At 35.2% G+C, this 23,407-nt stretch overlaps 1 protein-coding gene across 4 annotated transcripts in view; it reads right to left on the bottom strand.

Annotated features, from left to right (window-relative positions):
- CFAP69 (cilia and flagella associated protein 69) overlaps positions 1 to 23,407 on the bottom strand; it is a 64,982-nt gene that overhangs the window by 10,216 nt on the left and 31,359 nt on the right. For all 4 annotated transcript variants that reach the window (XM_003896353.3, XM_009203490.3, XM_009203489.3 and 1 more), the window contains exons 12-17: positions 21,015 to 21,231; positions 17,885 to 18,049; positions 14,269 to 14,387; positions 12,348 to 12,466; positions 3,069 to 3,150; positions 843 to 1,035 (exon numbers count right to left, since the gene is read on the bottom strand). In XM_003896353.3, coding sequence (XP_003896402.2) covers positions 843 to 1,035; positions 3,069 to 3,150; positions 12,348 to 12,466; positions 14,269 to 14,387; positions 17,885 to 18,049; positions 21,015 to 21,231 — 895 coding nt within the window. The remainder of the gene's footprint in view (positions 1 to 842; positions 1,036 to 3,068; positions 3,151 to 12,347; positions 12,467 to 14,268; positions 14,388 to 17,884; positions 18,050 to 21,014; positions 21,232 to 23,407) is intronic.

The following is a 23,407-nucleotide window of genomic DNA, read 5'->3' as shown; positions in this document are numbered from 1 at the left end:
CTTGAGATCAGCCTGGGCAACATGGTGAAACCTCATGTCTACAAAAAATACAAAAATTAGCTGGGTGTGGTAGCACATGCCTGTAGTCCCAGCTACTTGGGAGGCTAAGGCAGGAAAATTGCTTGAGCCTGGGTGGCAGAGGTTTCAGTGAGCCAAGATTGTACCATCACACTCCAGTCTGGGTGACTTGAGTGAAACCCTGTCTCACACACACACACACAAAAAAAGTAATATAGCAGTATGGAATATGTAAATGAACTAAAAATTATGATACTGTAAGTATCATTAATTTAGAATCTAGTAATCAACATTTTTGAACATTTGGACTATTCTTATTGAGGAAACAATATCTTCTTTCATATAAAAAGTAAACTCTGTAAACATTAATCAGATCATGGATTAAACGGATTTAAAAAAAGGAAAAATGGATTTTTTTATGGATAATGCCTAATGGATTTAAAAAAAGGAAAAATGAACAGAAATGTATAAAATGCCAAAATATTATTTTGAAGCAATCTATTTACATCTCAATGAAATATTACCGAATCTATCTGTAAAAGCAGAAAACCCAAAGAAGCATCTTTAGGAACTACTTTAATTTTTTTAGTTAAAGAATATAATTAAATACCATTTCCTAAAAATATTCTCTAATAATATGAACCTACTACTAACTTACTTAGTTTTCTTCCAATCACTTATGATAGCAAATTTTTCAAACCTTTGTTAAAAAAAAAAAAAATTAGACAAAGGGGTGAAAGGCCTGATGCTTTCCTAATACCATTTAAAGATCTTTTAAAATATAGACATGAATTGCTTCTACTAACAATTATAAATATACTCACCAATGATCTTCCCATTTTTATCACGTTTTACTCCTAGTTCTTTTTCCTCCTTTCTCCACAATTTAATTAAAAGACTAGCAGCTGTTTGATCCTTCTTCCCTTGCCAAGCATTGACATGAGCTGCAGTTTTGGGATTATCACAAAATTCAACCATTATTCCAAGTATTAGATTACAGAATTTTTTTTGGTTCAACTTTAGCAAGGAAACAGAAAAGGAAAAAAGTTGCAATCAATATTAAGAATTATTGTCTTCAAAAACAAAAAAAGAGAGAGAAACACTTGTATTATCATTAAGTTTCTTCTAAACTCAGAGTCAGGAAAATCTGTTAAAATGGACATCCATTGTAATGACTATATTTTCAAACATTAGAAATTTAAAAGGATAAAAAGAAAAAGATTTAATGTAATTCTGAAGTCATTATAAACATATATCATGACCAAAATGTGACTGATGTGGTTGAGTTGGAAAAAGGAGATTTGCAAAAATAAGTGAAGATGTTGGTTTTAAGTGGTAAAGCTCAATAGTGTTATACAGAGTTCACTGTAATTACAGGATCTTTCCAATTTATATGCTTTATCAAGGCTTGTAGATTCATACTAACTGTAATCTCTTTGTTATTAAGAGAGTAACCAATGGTAACTGCAAATGACAATCACATATGAAAATAAAACAAGATGTAATTTGGTTTTGTCGCAATCATCATCCATAAAAGAGTATTTAAGGATTCAAAAAAATTCTCCTATTATAAAGCATATTTCCTTTATTTTGCTACAAGTAGTTTTCAGCACACCAAAATTTAGGTATAGAAAATTCCATCCAAAGCAATGGCCTCCATAATCTAATTCTTCTATGTGAAATACTTTTTGTTGATTAACTTTTATAGTATACTGCTATTGGAATATAGCAAAGGAAATATGTAAGCTTTTGTTTCAATTGCAAACATCATCAGTTTCCTTTTATAAAATGAAAGGATAATAATATTACCTGCAAAGGGTTATTATGAGTTATATGAGACTGCCTGGCACATAGTAAGCTCTCATTATTATTTAACCATGATTAGCAGTTATCATTGCATACTTTTTATTTCAGCAGAATTGTATTAAGCAAAACACTCAAGAAAATGAGTTTTTTATTTCTCTACTTCAGGAGACAGGCAAATGTGAAAGATTGAAATTGATATAAAAATTTCATTAAATAATATTTGTAATTTGCAATTAATTTGGTTGAATCAGCATTAAACATACTCTAATAATAATGTTCATAATAACAGTAAACACAGGACTAATGTGTTAGGCACTATATTTAATCCATAATATATATGTATGCATGCACACTCAGATGCACATGCACACATACAATCACTCATTTAATCCTTCCAACAATACAACAAGATATATAATGTTGTTATCTCTGTTTTACAGGTAAAGAAATTGAAAAGAGAGAAATGAACTAACTTTCAGGGAGGTTAAGGGGCACAAATAATTTTAGCACCTTTGCTAAATCAAAGTAGGTTTGTTATTCTGTTAATAAAATCAAGAATGGTGGCAATCACAGAATCACAGGGATCTGGCTAGATCCCTGTGTGAGAATCTCAAAGTTTTATTGAAGCGAAATTGTACGTTTACTCCCATATCATCCTGACTATGGACTCCAGTTAGAATTGAGGCTATTAAGGGGCCATATTCTTCACAGCTCCTATATGGCACCATCTCTATTGGAAGGCCTAGCTTGCTCACACCTGCTCATTCTGCAAAACAATGATCTATGACTCACTAGACTTCTTCACATTACCTCCAAATAATACATAGTTCTTTAAAAATGCTTATCTTTGCTCCTTGTCTAACGTGGCCCTTATATTTTAATATCAGGGGAAGAAACTAGAAGTTATTAATAAATGACTATGGGTTTTGATATGGTCAAGCTCTTCACAAGCTGTTTCTTAGTAGGCTGATGGAGTACAAAGAAAAAATAGATTCTTTATTCCCATGTATTTGAAAATATTGAAAAAATACGGGTAAAATGATTTTCCAACCAGAGGAATTTTCAGAGCCTTTAATACACTGTGTATTATGAATCTCTAGGACCAATTTTGTTTAAGACCGTGCCTTTGAACATGATTTGGGGCACATTTATTCATAGAATAGCGCTCTGTGGCATTCAATTTGGAAGAGGTCTTTATTAGACATATTTGTCTTTTGTCTTACAATTGTTATAGCCATACTTACTGCCAACACATCCAAAAGGAGAAAAATGCCTTCCCTTTCAAGAAAATAATCCTCTGAAGGATAACATCCCAAAATACAGCACCTTAAATTAAAAGAAAGTTATTCATTTGATAAATATTTATCCTTAAACTCAATTTGTACAGCTTTATTTTTATCAAAGCATTTTCAAAGAATATGTTTTCTTCATTTTCTTAAATCAAGTAGCTAATGTTTTTACCTAAAAAAATAGAACTTCGAAGAAACTTTACCAGCATTGTTTAGTTTCAACATTTTTAAAAACCAGTATCAATTCTTTTTCATAACTGCCTATTTCTTTCCTACAGATAAAACATTCTCCTTCGCTTTTGTGATATTAACTATTCTTAGTGATCTTCTCTGGCTGGTCTCGTAACTTTTTTGCAAGATATATCCATTTATTATTGCTGTAAACCAAAAATAAAATTCTAAGCCCCCCAACCAACTGAACGAACCCTTCTCTCAGCCAAGGCATTCCAAAGTAAACTTGGAAAACTAGGTCAGGCCATGATGGGAAGCAGGGGTTGGACATGCCTCATTATACCTTCCTCCCTTTGGAATTCAGGCACAACTGACCAGTGAGTATTAACATTAAAACAGAGATCTTAAGAATGAAAAATCAGACTTCACAGCAATGAGATACCAAATTCCAACTTGACTCTGGTATAGCATCACATGACAGTTGGCTCTCAAAGAAATCGAAGTATTTTGCCCCACAATATATTCCTTTGACTTATTTTTAAATGGCGCTTCAAAGCAGTCTCTACTGGGGAAAATCTACATTCCGTACAGAATCCCTTCTCCTGTCCAAGTATTTTCCTGATCCAGGAGTGATTTAATTAAGTCCCACACCTTTTAAGGTCTGATAAGAGACATTTACCAACTATTCTACATAATAAGAAACTTGGCCTCAACAATCCCTTATTTTAACCCAGATCCTCCTTTCTATTGATCCCCAGTTTTTAAATAATAACTTACCCATTTCAACAGATAGCAATCAGGAAATTTTTGAATTCACCTCTGACCTGTAAACTCCCGCTTTGAGTTGCCTTTCCTTTCCGAACCAAACCAATGCATACCTTATGTGTACTGATTGATGCCTTCTATCTCCACAAAACGTATAAAACCAAGCTATAGCCCAGTCACCTCAGGCACATTTTCTCAGGACCTCTTAAAACTGTGCCTCAGGCTGTGCGTGGTGATCACGCCTGTAATACCAGCACTTTGGGAGGCTGAGGGGGGTGGATCACCTAAGGTCAGGAGTTCGAGATCAGCCTGGCCAACATGGCAAAACAAGGTCTCTACTAAAAATACAAGAATCAGCCGGGCATGGTGGTGGGCGCCTGTAATCCCAGTTACTCAGGAGCCTGAAGCAGGAGAACAGCTTGAACCCAGGAGGTGGAGGTTGCAGTGAGCTGAGATCACGCCACTGGCTGGGTGACAGAATGAGACTCTGTCTAAAAAACAAACAAACAAACAAACAAACAACAAACTGTGCCTCAGGCCTTGGTCAATCATATTGGGCTCAGAATGAAACTCTGTAAAATATTTACAGGCCTTGTCAACATTGCTGTTTCAAGATGTTGGTGCACTTCAAACACTGGATAATGATTATATCTCATCTTTGCAGTTGAGATTATTTTGTCAGAGGTGTTTGAACGAGAGCAACTCCATCTTGAATAGGGACTGGGTGAAATAAGGCTGAGACCTACTGGGCTGCATTTCCAGAAGGTTAAGGCACTCTAAATCAAAGGATGAAACAGGAGTGCAGCACAAGATACAGGTTATCAAGGCCTTGCGGATAAAATAGGTTGCAGTAAAGAAGCCAGCTAAAACCCACCAAAACCAAGATGCTGACAAAAGTGACTTCCGGTCATCCTCACTGCTACACTCCCACCAGCACAATGACAGTTTACAAATGCCATGGCAACATGAGGACGTTACCCTATATGGACTATAAAGGGGACGCACAAATAATCCACCCCATGTTTGGTATATTATCAAGAAATAACCATCCGAATGGGCAACCAGCAGTCCTCAGGGCTGCTCTGATTATGGAGTAGCCATTCTTTCATTTCTTTACTTTCCTAATAAACCTGCTTTCACTTTACCCTGTGAACTCGCCTTGAATTCTTTCCTGCACCTGATCCAAGAACCTTCCCTTGGGGTCTGGATTGGGACCCCTTTCCTGTAACATCCTTCTGGCAATCATGGGAGGGACGATAATGAGAAAACCCTGACCCAAAGGCTAATATTGGGTAAGTGTTGGGGTCTCGTGACGTCTTTTTGGCAAGCCCCGAAGGGACAATACTGAAGAAAGCCCTCAGCCCCAACCCAAAGGAAAGAGATGGCAGCCCTGGTTGGCTGACCTTGGGTAAGTGGTGGGGTACTCAGCTAAAGGATGGCATTGGGTTAGAGGTCAACTTAGGGGAGTTAGAGTCTCTCCTTAAGTCAAAGTGGGTAAAAGCCCCTCTTTTAAAAAGCAAGGAAACTTGACTGACCCTGGTTTGAAGGCCAATATAGGAGGGTTAGAATCCCTTATAAGAGTTAGGGGGTTAGAGGCCCCTCTCAGTAAAGTCCCTTTGGGCTAAAATGGGTTTGGCACTATGTGATGTTAACTGCTATTCTCTTTGGAACAATCTGCCTTGCACTTTTTGCTTATGGTTACAGGTGAGAGGATTAGGCACGTATAGGATTGTGGGACATAGGGAGCTTTTTCCTCCCTAAAAGGGGAAACTTGAGAGCAAATGGGAATGCTGGAAAGGATCCCTTCTCGACTTAAAAGCGACTGGCTGCACTTTTGATTCAGTGTTGGCACCAATGGGCAGGTCTTTCTCTGGTCTCCCTGAGCACCTTACCTTTCTCACACTGCCACAAGCAATGCTCCCTTCCCTTCATCCCTTCCCTTCCCCTCTGTGCAAACCAGTTGAATGAATGGTAAAATCACTGTCTCCTCTGTAAAGTTTTGACTAACGGAAGAAATGATTTGCAAGCCTAATCTTAAGCTGTAGTCAATCTGGTGTACTTTGTCTTTCTGTATTGTTCTGTCATAAAGAGGGGTACCTTAGGAGAGATCATAGGGCACCTGTAAGCCTGCTTTCAAAATGGCCCAGCAAACTGGTCAGTTACAAATTTTGCTGCAGGTCCCCCAAAAATCTAAAACTGGACACGATTTCCCTTTTGCCTTGTATGTCTTTGGGAGATTGACCTTGTTTAACCGTGTGGCCATGCTTTCTGTTTCCACAATGGCGGCCCAGGTTCAGGGTTCAATTCCTGGCTTAGGGAAGGAGTCCTTTATCTTCTGCGTGTCTCTGTATTTAAATGTATTATGTGTGTGATGTTTATATATGAAAGAGCTCTAATTAGTTTATTAATAATAAGAGCTTAAATCAAACATTTTTTTGGTTAAAAAAATCAAAAGTAAAAAGTAGAATGCCTTTTAGTTCATGTGACTTTAGTAATCTTTGGGAAATCAAAACAGTTTTAATAAAGATTATTGGTAAAACAAAAATATCTTCAAAAATGTAAACATTTGGTGTAAATTATGCAGGTCAGGTATCAGGTTTTCCAAATGCTTTAAGGTCATAACTGGCTTCTTTGACTTTTGAAAATTGTTCAATTTATTTAGGAGCATTAGATTGTAGATAGGGCCTGGGGACATGTGAAATTAGCCATGCCCCTAGCTATGCAAAGAAGGTTATAAAGAAAACAGATTTTATATAAAAAACAATCTTGTAGAGTAGATTCTTGTCCTAAGGTAAAACAACTGGTTGTTTAAAAAGAGGGATGTTTAGGACAAGTTAGAAAGTCTAAGCATGTCATAGTCTATGTAAGTTGTGAAAGAATTAGTGAAAGGGAATTTGTGCAAGAAATGTTGTACAATTTGAAGGTCGTTAGGCCCCCTTAACGCTTCATAAAATGCCACTATGACTCTTACTGTAACTTGCCTGCTTTATGGCTAGGTAAGGCCTGGGACACATGGAATAAGATGCTAGAAAGAGTCAGACCTTATCTGTACTTCTGTCTGGGTCCTAGGCTCCATGCCTAGTATATAATTAGAATGCTGAACTTACCGAGCTTTTTGCCAAAAGCAAAAGTCGCAAAGAGTTAACAGTGTAACATGTATTTGAGACTACTAAAGAAACAATTTTATATGTAAGGTGTATAAAGAAAGTGAAATGTGTTTTTGTCAAAATATTATAAGAAGTCATGGGAATGTGGATTTTTTTTTTTTTTTTTTGCCTAGATTAAAGGGTTAAAGGATGTTTTACAATTAGATAAGATAAAGCTGAAGGTTTAAGCAAGTTGGGGCAGGTTTGTGAAAAATTGTAAAAGAAATTCTGTGTGTGGCCATTGGCTAAAATTAAAGGGCTATTATTCAAACATTAAAATTGGGTAGATATGTCTATAAGGTTTTATTAAGAATTGAGTTTAAAATAGTACACTAATGTAAAGGTAAAATTTGGCTTATTTGGTATAAACATCATATAGGAAGCATTGTCAAATGTGAAACAGTATTTAGCTTTCTTTGGGCTATATTTGCATAAATGTGTTACTGGTATGTGTTCCAAAACGATGGGAAACTCCTACAATTCTGATATGACTTAGTATAGGTCATTAATAGTTATAATTGCTACATAAAATCATTGTATGCCACCGAGGTGACTAAACTGCTTTGTCAATTGTGTTTTTGACTGTGTGATGTCTTGTCATCCATAAACAATTGTTTTGTTTTGATCCTCTTCAAAAGGTCATTTATAGTCAGCTATAGAACTGTAACAGGCATTCTTAAATGCAGGTTTCTGATAACTTTGGAGATTGTGACTTCTGAATAGAGGAAAAAACCTTTCAGAACTCTCATAGAGAGCTGAAATGTTCATGAATATCAAACAGAAATTAATTGTGTAGACTAAACTAAACTAATCTTTTTAATTTGTTGCTTAAAACACTGCTGATCCTTTTTTTCCCCCCAGAGTCAAGACAATTCATCTTTGGAGCTATTTACAGCTTTTAACAATTAGGTAAAGTATGCTCCTGTGAACAGAATTTGGAGTATATTTGTTTTTCTCTACCCAATTTCACCAGAATTTGACAACTATTCGTGAGTATTCTTAATTTATGGCACTATAGATATTTGCAACAAGAAATGCAATAAGAATCTATTTTCTTTTGCAACAGGACACAATTGGAGACACTGGTTATTTTACTAAGGCTTTGACCGGAATGGTGTGCTTTGAGGAATCAGACTTGATGTGTAAAGCCAATAAAAGTCCTTTGGGAAAACTGGATACTTTATCTACACAGTCTCTGTATAGGGCTCCTGACCTGTGGTAAATAAAGAATGTCACTTTCTGACAGGCACAGGAGCCCCAAGTTATCTTGGGACCTCATGAGAAGAGGAAATTACCCAACTCTTAGGTATGTGAGGGTACAAACCATGGCTGGGCTTGGCTTTAAAAAAGTCTTATCTGAGATTCCTTATGGAACAGAGGTCCATCAAAGCCAATTCAAATAGCCCATATGGCAAATAATTATTCTTGCTGCACCTTATACAAATAATCAGGCCAAGTATAATAAAGCAAATTGGTCTTGCCATCATTTGTCTTTAGGATAAATGGGAAACTGGAGAGAGAAATATGTTTCAAGAACTATGGTGCACCTGTTGTAAGATTCTAGTCTCATCAGCTGTTTTCAAGTTTGTTTCCACAATTTAGACTAACGTTGCTCATTCCTGGGAACCCACCAGTGATCTCTGACTGCTGCTCAGAAGAAACAAGAGGGCTAGATAATGTGAAAACCTGAATCAATATTCTATTCAATTTTGTCAATATTAATCAACAACTAATATTCAATTATTAATCTTTCAGATATCACTTTTGTCAGAACTCAGGAGTTATGAATGATCCTCAACATACCGATGCTTTCTGACTGAGCTCCCTGTACCCTGAACACAAGAGACCGTAATAGATAGGCAGGAATATTATCACCCCTCTTCAGCCTGAAGGTGTTACAGAAGATGGATCTTCAACCCTCTGCAACCCTTAGGATTAAGGCTTCTCTTACGAAAGGGATGGGGAAAATGTTAGATGCATTTGAACCAGAGCAACTCCAACTTGAATAGGGGCTGGGTAAAATGAAGCTGAGACCTGCTATGCTGCATTCCCAGATGGTTAAGGCATTCTAAGTCACAGGATGAGATAGGAGGTCACAAAATATACTGGTCATGAAGACCTTGGGGATAAAACAGGTTGCAGTGAATAAGCCAGGTAAAACTCACCAAAACCAAGATGGTGATGCAAGTGACCTCTGCTTGTTCTCACTGCTACATTCCCACCAGTGCAATGGCAGTTTACAAATGCCACGGCAACATCCGGAAGTTACCTTATATGGTCTATAAAGGGGAGGCATGAATAATCCACCCTGTGTTTGGCATGTCATCAAGAAATAACCATTCAAATGGGAAACCAGCAGCCCTCAGCACTGCTCTGATTATGGAGTAACCATTCTTTTATTGCTTTACTTTCCTAATTAACTTGCTTTCCCTTTATCCTTTGGACTCACCCTGAATTCTTTCCTGTGTGTGATCCAAGAACCCTCTCTTCGGTCTGGATCAGGACCTCTTTCCTGTAACAATTTGCTAAAGTGCCTACTTTGGTTTGTGCAGCTCACATGGAATCAGGGGTTAAAGCTGCTGCTGGGGCTACTTACACTTTTTTTCCTGATAGGGAATGTGGACTGAACAAGCTATCACTGGTGGTAGCAACAGATACTATTCTTAGTTCCTCCCAGAAATTGCAAGCCTGCTGTGGTCACTTTCCTGTGTCCCCTTTCTAAACATAGCTTCCTCTTGAAAAAAAAGAAAAGACATTGTTTCTACTGCCTGTTTCATCATGGTGTGTAGACAGTAGGAGTGGGGTAGAGGCTGGTATATAAAATGCCATCAGCTTTGCTCCTCCCATTCAGGTGGTCCCAGGTTTTACCCCTGGGGTGGCCAGAGATTTGGGCAAACATTATTCTGGATGTGTCTGTTAAACTGTTTCTGTATGTAATTAACATTTTAATCAGTAAACTGAATAAGACAGCCTGCCCTTACTAATGTGGGTGGGCCTTATGCAAGCAACTGAAGATATAAACAGAATGTAAAGGCTGAGTAAGAAGGAACTCCTCTGCCTGACTGCTGAGCTGGGACTCAGGCTTTCAAACGCATACGGATATATTTGCTCTTCTTGTGCTTCAAGCATCCAGCTTTCAGATTGGCACTTAGACCACCGGGTTTTCTGGTCTTTGGGCCTTCAGTCTCAGACTGGAACTACACCATCGGTACTCCTGGGTATTCCACTTGCCAACGGTAGTTCTTGGGACTTTTCAGTCTTCATAATTGTGTGAGCCAATTTCTTATAATAAATCTCAATCTCTCTCTATGTTTTTTCCTACTGGTTCTGTCTCTCTAGGGAAACTTGACTAATATAATATCCAAATGCAAGGGGTCAGCAAAAGCTAAGACAATTTTAATGGAGAAGGAAAAAGTAGAAAGACTTACTCTACCAGATGTCTAGACTTATTAAAAAGACCTAATTATTAAAATAGCACATTACAAAAGGATAGACAAAAGACAGTAGAACAGTACAGAAAGCCTAGAAATAGATCCAGATATATATGGACATTTGATTTGTACAAAGAAGGTACTGCAAAGCAGTGGGTAAAGGATGGTTTATCCAAAAACAGCATTGAATTACATCCACACAAAAAAAAGGAAAACTTGTACCTCACCTTACACCATACATACCAATCAATTCCAGGTAGATTGTAGGTCTAAATGTAAAGGGCAAAAACAATAAAGCTTCTAGAAGAAATATAGGCAGTGATCTCCATGACTATGGGGTAAGGAAAGACTGTTTAAACAGGGCACTATAAGTACTGACGATAAAAAAAGACTGGCAAATTAGACCATACTGAAATTAAGACTATTGGTTCAACAAAAAGAGAGTGAAGAGAGTGAAAAATGTAAGCCTCAGAGTGGCAGAATATATTTGACAAACATATAACAGAAAAAGGCTCATGTCCAGGACATATAAAGAACTCTGTAAAAAACAATAGGTAATTCAGTAGAAAAGTGAGCAAGAGACTTGAGTAGGGATTTCACAAAAAAGAGGCTATTCAAATGGCAAATGAACTCACTAGCAATCAGAAATGTGAAAATTAAAACTACAAAGAGACACTGGCACAAGTCCACAAGAATGGCTGCAATGAAAGATATAATGCAATGTGTTGGTAAGGGTGTGGAGCAAGGAGAAACTTCCACGCTACTGGGAAAGGTGTAATTGATGTAAGTACTTTGGAAAATTTTTTGGTATTATCTCCTAAAGTTGAACAGACATAAAAATGCCCAGATCTAGCCATTTTTACATCTAGGTGTATAGTGGACAGAAATATCTATGCATGTTTAATAAAATATATGCACAGAAATAATTTTTTCATAAGCCTAGACTAATTTGTGTTTGAATCTTAGTTTTTAACAAAATATTTAACAAGTAAAAACAATGCAATGTTTTTAAAAACAGAAGAAACTTACAGAATAAAAAATATAAAGAAACAAAATATTTTTTGTATGGCTATACAATGTATTTGTATTTTAAGCTAAATGCTATTACGAAAGAGCCAAAAACTTAAAGAAAATTAAAACATCTATAAAGTAAAAATAATTACAGTAAGCTAAGGTTAATTTATTGAGAAAAGAAAAATATTTTAAAAATAAGTTTAGTGTAATCTAAGTGTAGAGTGTTGATAAAGTCTATAGCAATGTATAATAAGGTCCTAGGCCTTCATATTCATTCACTATTCACTCGCTGACTCACTCATAGCAACTGGTACTGCAAGCTCCATTTATAAGTGCCCTATACAAGTATATGAATTTTTAAAAATCTTTTAGTCTATAGTCTTACTGTACCTTTTTAAATGTTTAGGCATGTTTAGATACACAAATACTTACCATTGTGTTACAGTTGTCTACAATCTTCAGTACAGTAACATGACATACAGTTTGTAGCCTTTAGGTTATACCATCTAGCCTAAGTATGTAGTAGGCTATACCATCTAGCCTAAGTGTGTAGTAGGCTATACCATCTATGTTTGTGTAACTACACCCTATAATGTTTGCATAAGATGAAATTGCCTAAGGAAACATTTCTCAGAATGTATCCTCACTGTTGTAAAGTGATGCATGACTGCTGTGAGTCTACTTAATTTGAGTACAGTAATACTCACCAAATGCTGTCCAATGTACTAAAAAGAAGTAGATTATAGCCTAAGCCACTCTGTAACTTCCTGGGGTCTGTTTTCATCACATGAAGAACTATATCTACTCCTTCGGTTCCGGAAATTTCCTGTTTAAGATAATTTGTTTTAAATTATTTCTTAAATAAATAATTCCTCCCTTTCCTACTTTATCTGTCCCCTAAAATTGCTTTTTTACCAGAGAAATACAGCAACATTGTTAGAAAAATACTATTTTTACTACAATTTAAAAAACTGTACTTACTTATTTTCAGGAATTTAAAATAAATTATTATAAAACTAATCATTTTAAGAGGGGGCATCAATCAACATGCCAGCTTAATAATATCCCTTGATACTTTTTGTTTTATTCCCTTTCTCCTAAAAAAAGTCATAAAACTTGCACTTTGATTTTCTTCAGCATTATAATGACTGCAGTCTAGCATTATGTCAGATTAATTCTTAGATAGTAAGAATTATCATGCAAGATTTTCTAATGACCCCAAGAGAGAAATAGGATATAAATGTAGTTAAAACCTTTAATAATTTATGCGAAGTTTTAACCACCTAATATTTTTCTCTTACTAATTACCTTTCTCATTGCCTTGATGTTGAGTTCTGGTTCCCAGTAAGCAAGATTATGATTACTTTTCCAGAGGAGCCCAGGCACAGGGTGGTAGAATACGATGAGAAGTTGCCTCAAAGCTTGGAGCTAAACATTCACTTAAAATCTATCTACTGAAACCATCGGTTTTTTTTTTTTGTTTTTATATTTACAATTCCATCCCTTGCTATTTAATATTTAAGTTATCAATCTCTGAGCCTCAGAGTTCACTATGGAGCTACAAAAGATAAAAGGGGATTAAGATCTTGTTCTAACTTTTGGCTTTAGGCTTGAACCCAATTCAAACCCCAAACAACATTTAAAATGGTATAGCCCACTTTGGAAAACTCTTTGGCAGCTTCTTATAAAGATACACCTACTTTATGATACATCAGTTCCAATTGTAGATACTTACCCAAGATAAATGAAAGCATTATACCCAGTAGTACAAGACTAGCACAAGAATATTCACTCAGGCTTTATTCATTATAGCTGTAAATAAAAACAACCCAAGTGCCTACCTATCAATAGGGGAACAGATAAACAAATTTTGGTATATTCACACAACGGAATACAATTTAGCAATAAAAAGAAATGAATTATTGATACATGCAATGACATGAATTTCTTTTTGTCCCTCTCTTTCTCTCTTTCTTTCTTTTTTTTTGCTTTAGAGTCTCGCTCTGTCACCCAGGCTGGAGTGCAGTGGTGAGAGCTGGGCTCACTGTAACCTGCTAGGTTCAAGCAATTCTCGTGCCTCAGCCTCCTGAGTAACTGGGATTACAGGCACGCACCACAGCGCCATGTTGGCTAGGCTGGTCTCGAATTCCTGACCTCAGGCAATCCACCTGACTCAGCCTCCCAAAGTGCTGAGATTACAGGCCTGAGCCACCATGCCTGGTCAACATGGATATATTTCTAAAATATGATGCTGGATGACAGAATCCAGAATAAAAGAGTAAATATGGTGCGATTCCATTCATATAAACTTAAAGAATAGGCAAAACCAACCTTTAGGAATAGAAAACAGAATAGTAGTTTGTATGGAAGTGAGCAGGGGCATGGCTTCTAATGGGATGAGGAAATTTTATAGACATAGAAATATTCTCTGTTTTAATTGGGGGTATTAGTTAAATGGGTGTATACTGTTGTATATTTTTTACCTTTTACTTTATATAATTATGCTCTAATTATTAACAAAAATATTAAATTTTCACAAAATTAAATATAATTATAGAAACTTCCAAAAATAGTTTATAGTGTTAGGTGACTAGGAGACCTGAACAAAACTTTCACAGGCATACATACCTTCCTTTGAATGTGATTCTCACAAAGACCAGATAGGATAAGTAAAATATCAGACTGGATTTCCAAAACAATGGCTTCTTCCTTTTCATTAGGCTTGCTTATTATATTTTTAAAGATTCCTGGTATGAAAATGTTCAAAGTATATATAGTTATTGGATACTACTTTTATTTTGATCAATTACTTTTAGGAAATCTCTTCTAAATCTTAATCTAAGAATTAATCTGACATAATGCTAGACTGCAGTCATTATATTGTTGAAGAAAATCAAAGTGCAAGTTTTATGACTTTTTTTTAGGAGAAAGGAGATAAAACAAAAGTATCAAAGGATATTATTAAGCTGGCATGTTGATTGATGCCCCCTCTTAAAATGATTAGTTTTATAATAATTTATTTTAAATTCCTGAAAATAAGTAAGTACAGTTTTTTAAATTGTAGTAAAAATAGTATTTTTCTAACAATGTTGCTGTATTTCTCTGGTAAAAAAGCAATTTTAGGGGACAGATAAAGTAGGAAAGGGAGGAATTATTTATTTAAGAAATAATTTAAAACAAATTATCTTAAACAGGAAATTTTCGGAACCGAAGGAGTAGATATAGTTCTTCATGTGATGAAAACAGACCCCAGGAAGTTACAGAGTGGCTTAGTGTTGGGATTACGGGTGTGCACCACCATGCCCAGCCTAGAAAAACTATTTTCGAAGAGGATATTTTCATTGCATAGTAACCTAGAGGCTGTGAAAAGAAGATGATAAATGAATTCCTGGAGCTTTCAATGCAATCAGTAGCCCTACCTACATATACAGAATTTCTCAGTATAATCCATAGCCTCACATATATAGAAATTCTAGTACAGAATTAATAGTATGTCATTAAAGGATGCCCCAATAACCGGACACTTTGCTCAGCAAACTGTGTTTAAAAATATGCAGCGTTTCATGAGGTAGGAAATGAGGGCCTTTGCAAATATATGACCAAATTTCCTGACTGTGGTTTGCCTCATCTCTTCTTCTCCTCATGGTTAACAGGGTCAATTCTAGGCAAAGGCAGCAGATCTCTTTAGGTGCATTTTCTACTCCTGTTATTGCTTTCTGCATCTTTCCTTGATGTCTAACTGAAGGTGTTTTAAACAACTTTAGGTAACAGTATTCCATGTCCTTTAAAATCCCTCTTTTGCTTGTAATTGAAATTGAAAAGGACTGAAGATGGCCACTAACACCGATGAAATGATATTCATGATACACTTTTGCCCCCAAAAGGATTTTTTAAGCTTTAAATAAAGAAAAAAAGTCACTTTTTCTCTGTTAAAGGGGTAACTGGCATTAGCAGGAAAGTATGGAGCTATGTTCCAAAGCAGAAGGGCCACAGAAATCACAGCCTATCTCCATAACTGGCCTTAGCGACTATTCTAGGTCCCATTAGATGAATTACAGGTGGGGGATCAGACCCTAAGAGAGGCTAGTTGAGCCTGCTGGAGACCCAGTGCTGGGGTATGCCACGGATAGAGGGGCCTATATCGCTTTATCAGGAACATCTTCTGGGAATCCAATTTGACTGGCCATATGTCTGCTTCTTCTTTCTAGATCATCTCATTCTTCTTCTGACCTGAGTGCAGGAAGAAACTTTCCCTGCTGCCTGTAACACATAGTATAATGCTCATATTTATGTACCTTTCAACTCCTTGCCTTTATTCTCTCCTTGTTATAGATCATTCTATTTCTCCCAGATTCTTCTTCCTAAAACACAACATTGTACATATATCCTCACTAATCAAAACCCTTTGAGGCTCTCCATGCCTTAAGAGGATGAAGTTCGAACTACTGTCAATCACTCAAAACTCATTCCGTCTTGGCCTCTGACTATACAGTTAACCTGTCTTGTGTTACCTTCATAACATTTTGGCTCCTCTTAAACTAGCTCTGAACACATCACCATGCATATTTCAGGACCATGTCTCTCTGTTCATGGTATTTCCTTGCTTGAGGGCCATCTCTTCTTTTCCACCTCTAAACTACCCTGATCTCACAGAATCCTAAGACTTCCCAGCCTTGAAAACTACTCAAGACTCTTAGTTTCTGTAACATTTACTCTGTACTACTCATTAAGTGTCTAATTGATGACGTGTAGGACAACACATGCTATCTTTCTATGATATACCTAGTTTCTGTTTTCTCATTAAGGAAAAGGTCCTCAGTGTCCTGCTCTATACATGTTTGTAACCCCAGTGTCTATACAGGAAATAAAACATTTATATTTTATTTCAATAGTTTTTGGGGGAACAGGTGGTTTGTGGTTACATGGATAAGTTCTTTATTGGTGGTTTCTGAGACATTGGTGCACCCATCACTGCAGTGTACACTGTACCCAGGAAGGATATAAACATTTACATTTAAAATCTAGTTACTACTTATTGAGCACGTTACTACTACAAAGCCACGTTAGACTCAATAAGACAAGGTCTCTGCCTCTAAGAAATTAACATAAAGATCAGCTTCTTTCCAGTTAAAGGGAAAAGATTTTAAGAAGAAAAAAACCATTGCTATTTGTTTTCCCTTTTCCCTACCCCATTCTCTAGTGCAGGAAGGATTAAGAATTCTTCCTAGACATATGAAAGATTACATGTCCTGGATTTCCTCTGGTTAGACTGAGTTTTGTACAACAGAATGTGCACAGGAATGATAAAATGTACTTTCAGGTTTGTTCATCACAAACAAACTGGGCAAAAAGGTAAATGTTTCACCTTTTTAATATACTTCGATTTCCTGTTATTTCCTATATTATTATTATTGGAGAGCACCACTCCACTAATGATGGAAGAGTAATCATCTTAATTTAACAAGTAGAAGAGTTTTTGAGTAGACATTTATAATTAATGGACATCTAGCAGATTATATAATTGACTAGTGAAGCAAAGCCTGAATATGAATGAAATAGCTCTTTTCAAAGTCAAGGAAAGGTATGATCCAGCGAACTATTTATTTTTTAAACAACAAAAGACAAAGCAGCTTTTGTTTAGGGGTTCTGAATTTTACACTGAGTTTATGTGTACTTATTTTAGGGGAAACTCATTAAGTGTTTAATTGATGACATATAGGGTAACACATGCTATCTTTCTATGATATACATAGTTTCTATTTTCTCATCTAGCATAGCCAAGTGTTAAGTTGAAAGTCAAGGATATTCTGATATTTCATATCAGAAAAGAAACTCCTCTGTACATTTCTGTAAATACCAATGTACCAATGTTCTGTTATGACACATGCATTGGAACATGCCATATTATCCTGTTTTAAAATAGTTCCAAAAGACTTGGCCAAAAGTGGTGACCTTTATTACAAAAAGAATAAACCATAACAATAGCCCATTTTAAAACAAGTTGAAGATAATCCTAAATGAAATGATATCTGAGTTGAAGAAATAAATGTTTAAAGGGTTAATGAGTATATTTCAATAAGAAGACACACTGATTTATAGCAACAATATGAAACAAAAATCAAGAAAATATTCAGGAGTTTCTCAGTCATAAAGACAAAATAAATTTTGGAAAAATATTTCAAACAAAACTACTACTATTAAAAATATTTCTCTTTCATCAGTAAACCATCACATTATATTTTACCTATCATTTGCTGAATTGTTCCCTTTTCACAAAGATCTGTGTTTACAGTCTCATCTTCGAGGTAGACCATAGCTCTCAGGAGTCTTAAACTGTAACGCATCTGGGCAAACTTGTTGCCTCGGCCACCTGTACCATGAAAACTGTTACCATGACTGAAAAACGGATCTGTGGAGAAAAATTGATAATTTAAAACAAAAAACATTTCAAATAAAACAAATATATCAGATATCTTATACATCTATCAAAACTTTAAACAAATGTTAAAATTTTGTTATATTTGCTTTAGTTTTTTTTAGAGAAATAAAATATTATCCCTTTTCCCTCTTATTCTCAGAAGTAGGTGTTTTAGAATTTTATTCAAATGTATCATATTATATGTATCTTCTGCAATTTGCTTTTGTTACTCAACATGTTTATTTTAAAAATTATTCACATTTTCACAAGTAGATCTAGATTATTCATTTTAATTGGTTTCAGCATTCATTTTAATAAATGAATTATAGTTTATCCATTCACTAGTATAAATTGTTACAATAAACATTCTGGTTCATGTCCTCTTATATTCATTGAGAAGAATTTTTCCATGTGACCAGAATAATATAGGATACATCCACACTGAATTTTACTAAAGATACAATGTATAAGATGAGTTAATTTTTCTTTTTTAAGAGACAGGGTCTTGCTGTGTTGCCCAGGCTAGAGGGCAACAGTATGATAACAGCTCATTGCAGCCTCAATCTCCTGGGTTCAAGTGATACTCCCACCTCAGCCTCCCAAGAAGCTAGGACTACAGGTGTGTGCCACTATGACCAGCTGACTTTTTTTTTTTTAAGATATAGGGTCTCACCATGTTGCCCAGGCTGGTCTTGAACTTCTGACCTCAAGTGATCCTCCTGCCTTGACCTCTCAAAGTGTCGGGATTATAGGTGTGAGCTACGGCACCTGGCCTTGATTTTCCCCCATGAAATCTGCTAAATGTGAAATGGTAGTTCATTGTTGTTAATTTGCACTTGCCTGATTGCCTTGGGATTGAGAGTTTTAAAATGGTTTTTGAAAATGTAGGGTTTTCTCTGTGACATGGCAGTTCTTAGTCTTTGTATACTTCTCTACTGAGTTGTTTTCTTGTTGATATATAGGAGTTATTTATGAACCTGGATTCTAATCTACTACCAGTCACAGGGGTAGTAAATGTCATCTCTCAATTTGTAAATTAGTATTTCACTTAGATTTTGTCAAACAGACATTTGTACATTTTACAGTCGTTAAATGCATCGATCTTTTCTTATACCTTAAACTCATGAATATTTTTAAAGAAACCTTTCCTACGCTGATATCTAGCAAAAAGATATTTTCTCATGTTTTCTTCTAAGAGTTTCACTGTATGACTTTTCATATTTACGTCTTTATTACTTTTGCAATTGATTTTTAGAAAAAACAAAGTGAAGAGGTCTAATTTTTATTTTTTCACATGGAGGACCAACTGCCCCAACACCACCCTTCCCTCACTGATTGGCAGTATCATCTCTCATAATGCCAACCTTCCATATATTCCATGCCATTGGTCTATCCATGACCCAGTACCACATAATTTTAATTACTATAGCTTTATGGTAGGTCTTGATAAGTAGCAAGGCAAATCCTCCCTTCTTCATGCAATGCTTTCTTTAAAAGCTTCTTTTAGAAGTAACTTTATATTTCCAGCTAAAAAAAAAAGTTGAAAATACTGTTCTAAGTATTGAATGTTGGTTACAATTGTGGGTTCTATTATAGAACCTCGGTTAAATTTTTGCTCTGCCACTTGTGGCCAGGAATAATTATTTAGCTTCTTAGACTGAGTTCTACCCATCTGATACACAGGGATAATAATAGTACCTATATCTCCTAGGTTTGTTGAGAGGATTAAAATGACTTAATACTTGGAAGGTGTTTAAGGCTCACCAGATAGTAGGTTCTGAAAAACTATTAGCTATCAGTCTTTCTCTTATTAGCCAGCATTTCCCCTTTTGCCTTAAAGTTTTCTACAAACATAAATGATAAAAAGGATAGACTGAAGACTTGCTTCATTTAGTGGTAAGTAATTTTACAAGACTAAATTTAGTAGCTCAGTATATTAGAAACGAGAATAAAAAGGCTATCTTTTTTTTCCTCCTTCATGCATAAATGGGCGATACTCTTGATCTAATGAAAATGCATCATACAAAATTATTTCCAGAGCAAATTTACTACCAGAAAAGAAGCAATATCTTCCTTATAAAACTTTATTAAAAAATGAATGTATTTCTTATTTCCTTTCTAAGAACTGAAACAAAATACAAACAAATTGGGGCTCTACTAATTTGGTAGACCACATTGGAGTCATTACTTCTGGCTAGAGGTCTAGATTTTAAGCTCCATAGAGAAAACGATGTTTATTTATTTAAAGCCTAACTGTATTTTCAGTAGTTAAGACAGTATCTAGTATCCAGTAGGCAGTCATAAATATTTGTTGAATGAATGTATTATAATACTGACAGACTGGGCAATATTGTAATTGATTTCAGGCTCACGCCTGTAATCGCAACACTGTGAGAGGCCGAAGTAGGCAGATGGCTTGAACCCAGGAGTTTGAGACCAGCCTGGGCAACATGGCAAAATCCTGTCTACAGAAAATACAAAAATTAGCTTCGCGTGGTGGCATGCACTTGTAGTCCCAGCTACTGGGAAGGCTGGGGTGGGAGGATCGCTAGAGCCCAGGAGGTTGAGGCTGCAGTGAGCCATCAGCATGCCATTGCACTGTAGCCTGGGTGACAGGGTGAGACCCCGTCTCAACAAACAAACAAAGCAAATAAAACATTCCCAGGATTTATTTTCTTCCCAAATATAATTTTTAGATAGGTCTAATAATACAAAAATTTAAATTATATGTATGATTTCTTTCAGGTGTGCATCAACTATGAGGTTTACTAATGTCTGACTTTAAATCAAATCTGTTTTTCTTAAAACAACATATAAATACATTAAGAAGACAGGTCTATATGTTTTTATTTCTCATAGCTTTAATTGATTTTGTTGTTATTTCTATGCATATATTGAGCATTCAGTTGAAATATGAAGATTAAAATTTTGACAAGAATCTTGAAGGGCCACTCACCTTCACTCTCACACCATTCTAGAAATGCAAGGACTCGAGCATTTCCCTGGCATGACATGTATTCTTCTATTAATAAAGGAGCCACTGATGACAAAGTGGCAATTGCATGCAGTTGTAATTCTTCATGCTGTGCTGCAGACCAGCCCATTATCTTTTGTTTCTCAGGCTTCTTAACATAGGTAAACAAAGCCAAAATAACTTTGCCATCAATTAATAGCTGTGAGAAAGAACAAAGGATACTTTGTTAGAAACATAGCTAAAAATACTTTAAGGCAATTAAATTAAAAATTTACATTTTGATGTTTTATTAAGGATTATTTCAAAATAATTCCTTTATAAAATAATCCCAATCTATGATAGGCAGCAAACAAATAATAATAAAAAAACAAAAATTTAATAACGGTTATAATCCTCTTTTCTGAGGTATGTACTCTCTGACAATAACATAAAATATGTGTTAATTTTTTGTTTTTGCTGCTCATATATGTAATTTAGTTCCTGCTTATAATAAAAGCACAGGAGTAGAATATTTTGGGGCAAGTGCTGACATTTCTTTCCTCACTCTCTTTTTAAAAAGGAAATATCTCACAGACTCAGTTGTGTACCATAAAAAACAACTTTGTCTGAGGTAATGACTAAGTGAATATTTAACCACATGCAACAGAACTTACATAAACATTCTGCCAAATAAATGTCAGTTAGGTCACAAGCCATGCTTCATTACATGCCTAGTATTTTAAAATTTTATTGAACCTATCATTTTAATAAAAATGAGATTAAAATGCATAGCTATTATGACAACAGAATTAATACAGCTAATTCTGATGGATGCATATTTATGATTCACAAGAGAATAAAACCCCATATGCTATATTATATTTAATTTTCTTTTAATTTAGCATTGTTCTAGAAAGATTTTCACAAAAATAGTTAATTTTTCTAATTCCCTACTACTCCATGTGAAAAGAATGCAAGATTTAGGGTTGAGAAAACAGGAATAACTACTAGTTCTAACATTATTGTTAGAATTAAGTATATGATGTTTCAAAAAAAAAATCCTGTGTATTGCAAATGATAGTGTACATATTCATTATCATTACTAGCAATATTACTGGACCACAAATTATGTGACACATAAAAATTGTTGATTTCACTGCTCACAAAGTGTTTTAAGAAGTTCGTCACCATAATCTGTGCTACTTGGCTGTGTTGTCTATAAAATGTTGTTCAATCAATTAGAATTGATTTATAAACTGTAGTGTAAATTTTATTATCTTTATAGGTCTAATTTTTAAAATTTATATAATACTCTATTGGAATAATAAACCATACTTTATGGAATAATTTTCCAAATGATTTTCCATTTGCATTTTGGAAAATGCATTTAGGTTCTACACAGTATGTATTTTTTTGGTCACAAATAACAAAGTTATAATTGTAAAGACAATTTTTCTTTTCCTGAGCATTTGAAAATATATATATTCCTTAAAGTTGCATTACTAAGAAAATGCTCAGCTCAGTTAAATCCTCATAATAATCTCGAGGTAGGTGTTATCCCCATGTTGAAGTTGAGCTACCTGGGATTTAGAGAAATCAAACAACCCATTCAATGCCACATAGCTAGAAAGTGGTAGCACTGAGATTCTGTCTAACTATAAAGCCTTTACTGCTAGACTATCCCATCTTTCTATTATTGGTGGTGAAGTTGATAGACTGAATTCCTACTTCTTTTTTATGGTAATCCTTGGAGTTTGGTAGAGTTTTAGACTAGAAGGAAATTTCACTTAATGCAGCAACTAACTAAACTAACAGAATTGTTAAAAATACATTTACTATCACTTTATAGTTTAAAAAACCTTCATCCAAACTTCACAATAGACCTGTGAGCAGGGCCGAAGCATTATAATCTTTCCTTTACAGAAGGAGGAAATGAACCACAGATAGATGAGGTAATTTTGCTAAGGCCACGTAGCTAGTAGGTGATAAGCCAGAAGTGAAATTCAGTTCCAATGTTCTTCAAATTACATCACGCTGTTATGCAGGAAACAAAGTATTAAGATGAATTCATAGAGAGTAAAAGTAATTAAAGACGCTAAACTTGTGTGTTGAAAAAACAGGTTCATAAGAGTTTGAGATTGGCATCACAGAGGTTAATAATTTTCTCCAGCATTAAATCAATCCTTGTTACTATGGTCAGAGACAGATTATTAGGCTGGAGAGGCCTATGTGAAGCTTCTTTCATTTTATGCTGTCTAATTCAAGATATCTAACTGTATCATTAAATCTCTTAGGTTCTACTATTTTTCTTTGGTTTATGTAGTTTAAATTTAAGCACTTCACTGTTTACTAACAGAAAAGCAAAGAAAAAATTTTAAAGCTAAAATTCAGGTTAG

Source organism: Papio anubis, chromosome 4 (assembly GCF_008728515.1).
Source record: "Papio anubis isolate 15944 chromosome 4, Panubis1.0, whole genome shotgun sequence".
NCBI classification, from domain to species: domain Eukaryota; kingdom Metazoa; phylum Chordata; class Mammalia; order Primates; family Cercopithecidae; genus Papio; species Papio anubis.
The sequence above is the reverse complement of the archived record's forward strand: the minus strand, read 5'-3'. Positions and strand labels throughout refer to the sequence as shown.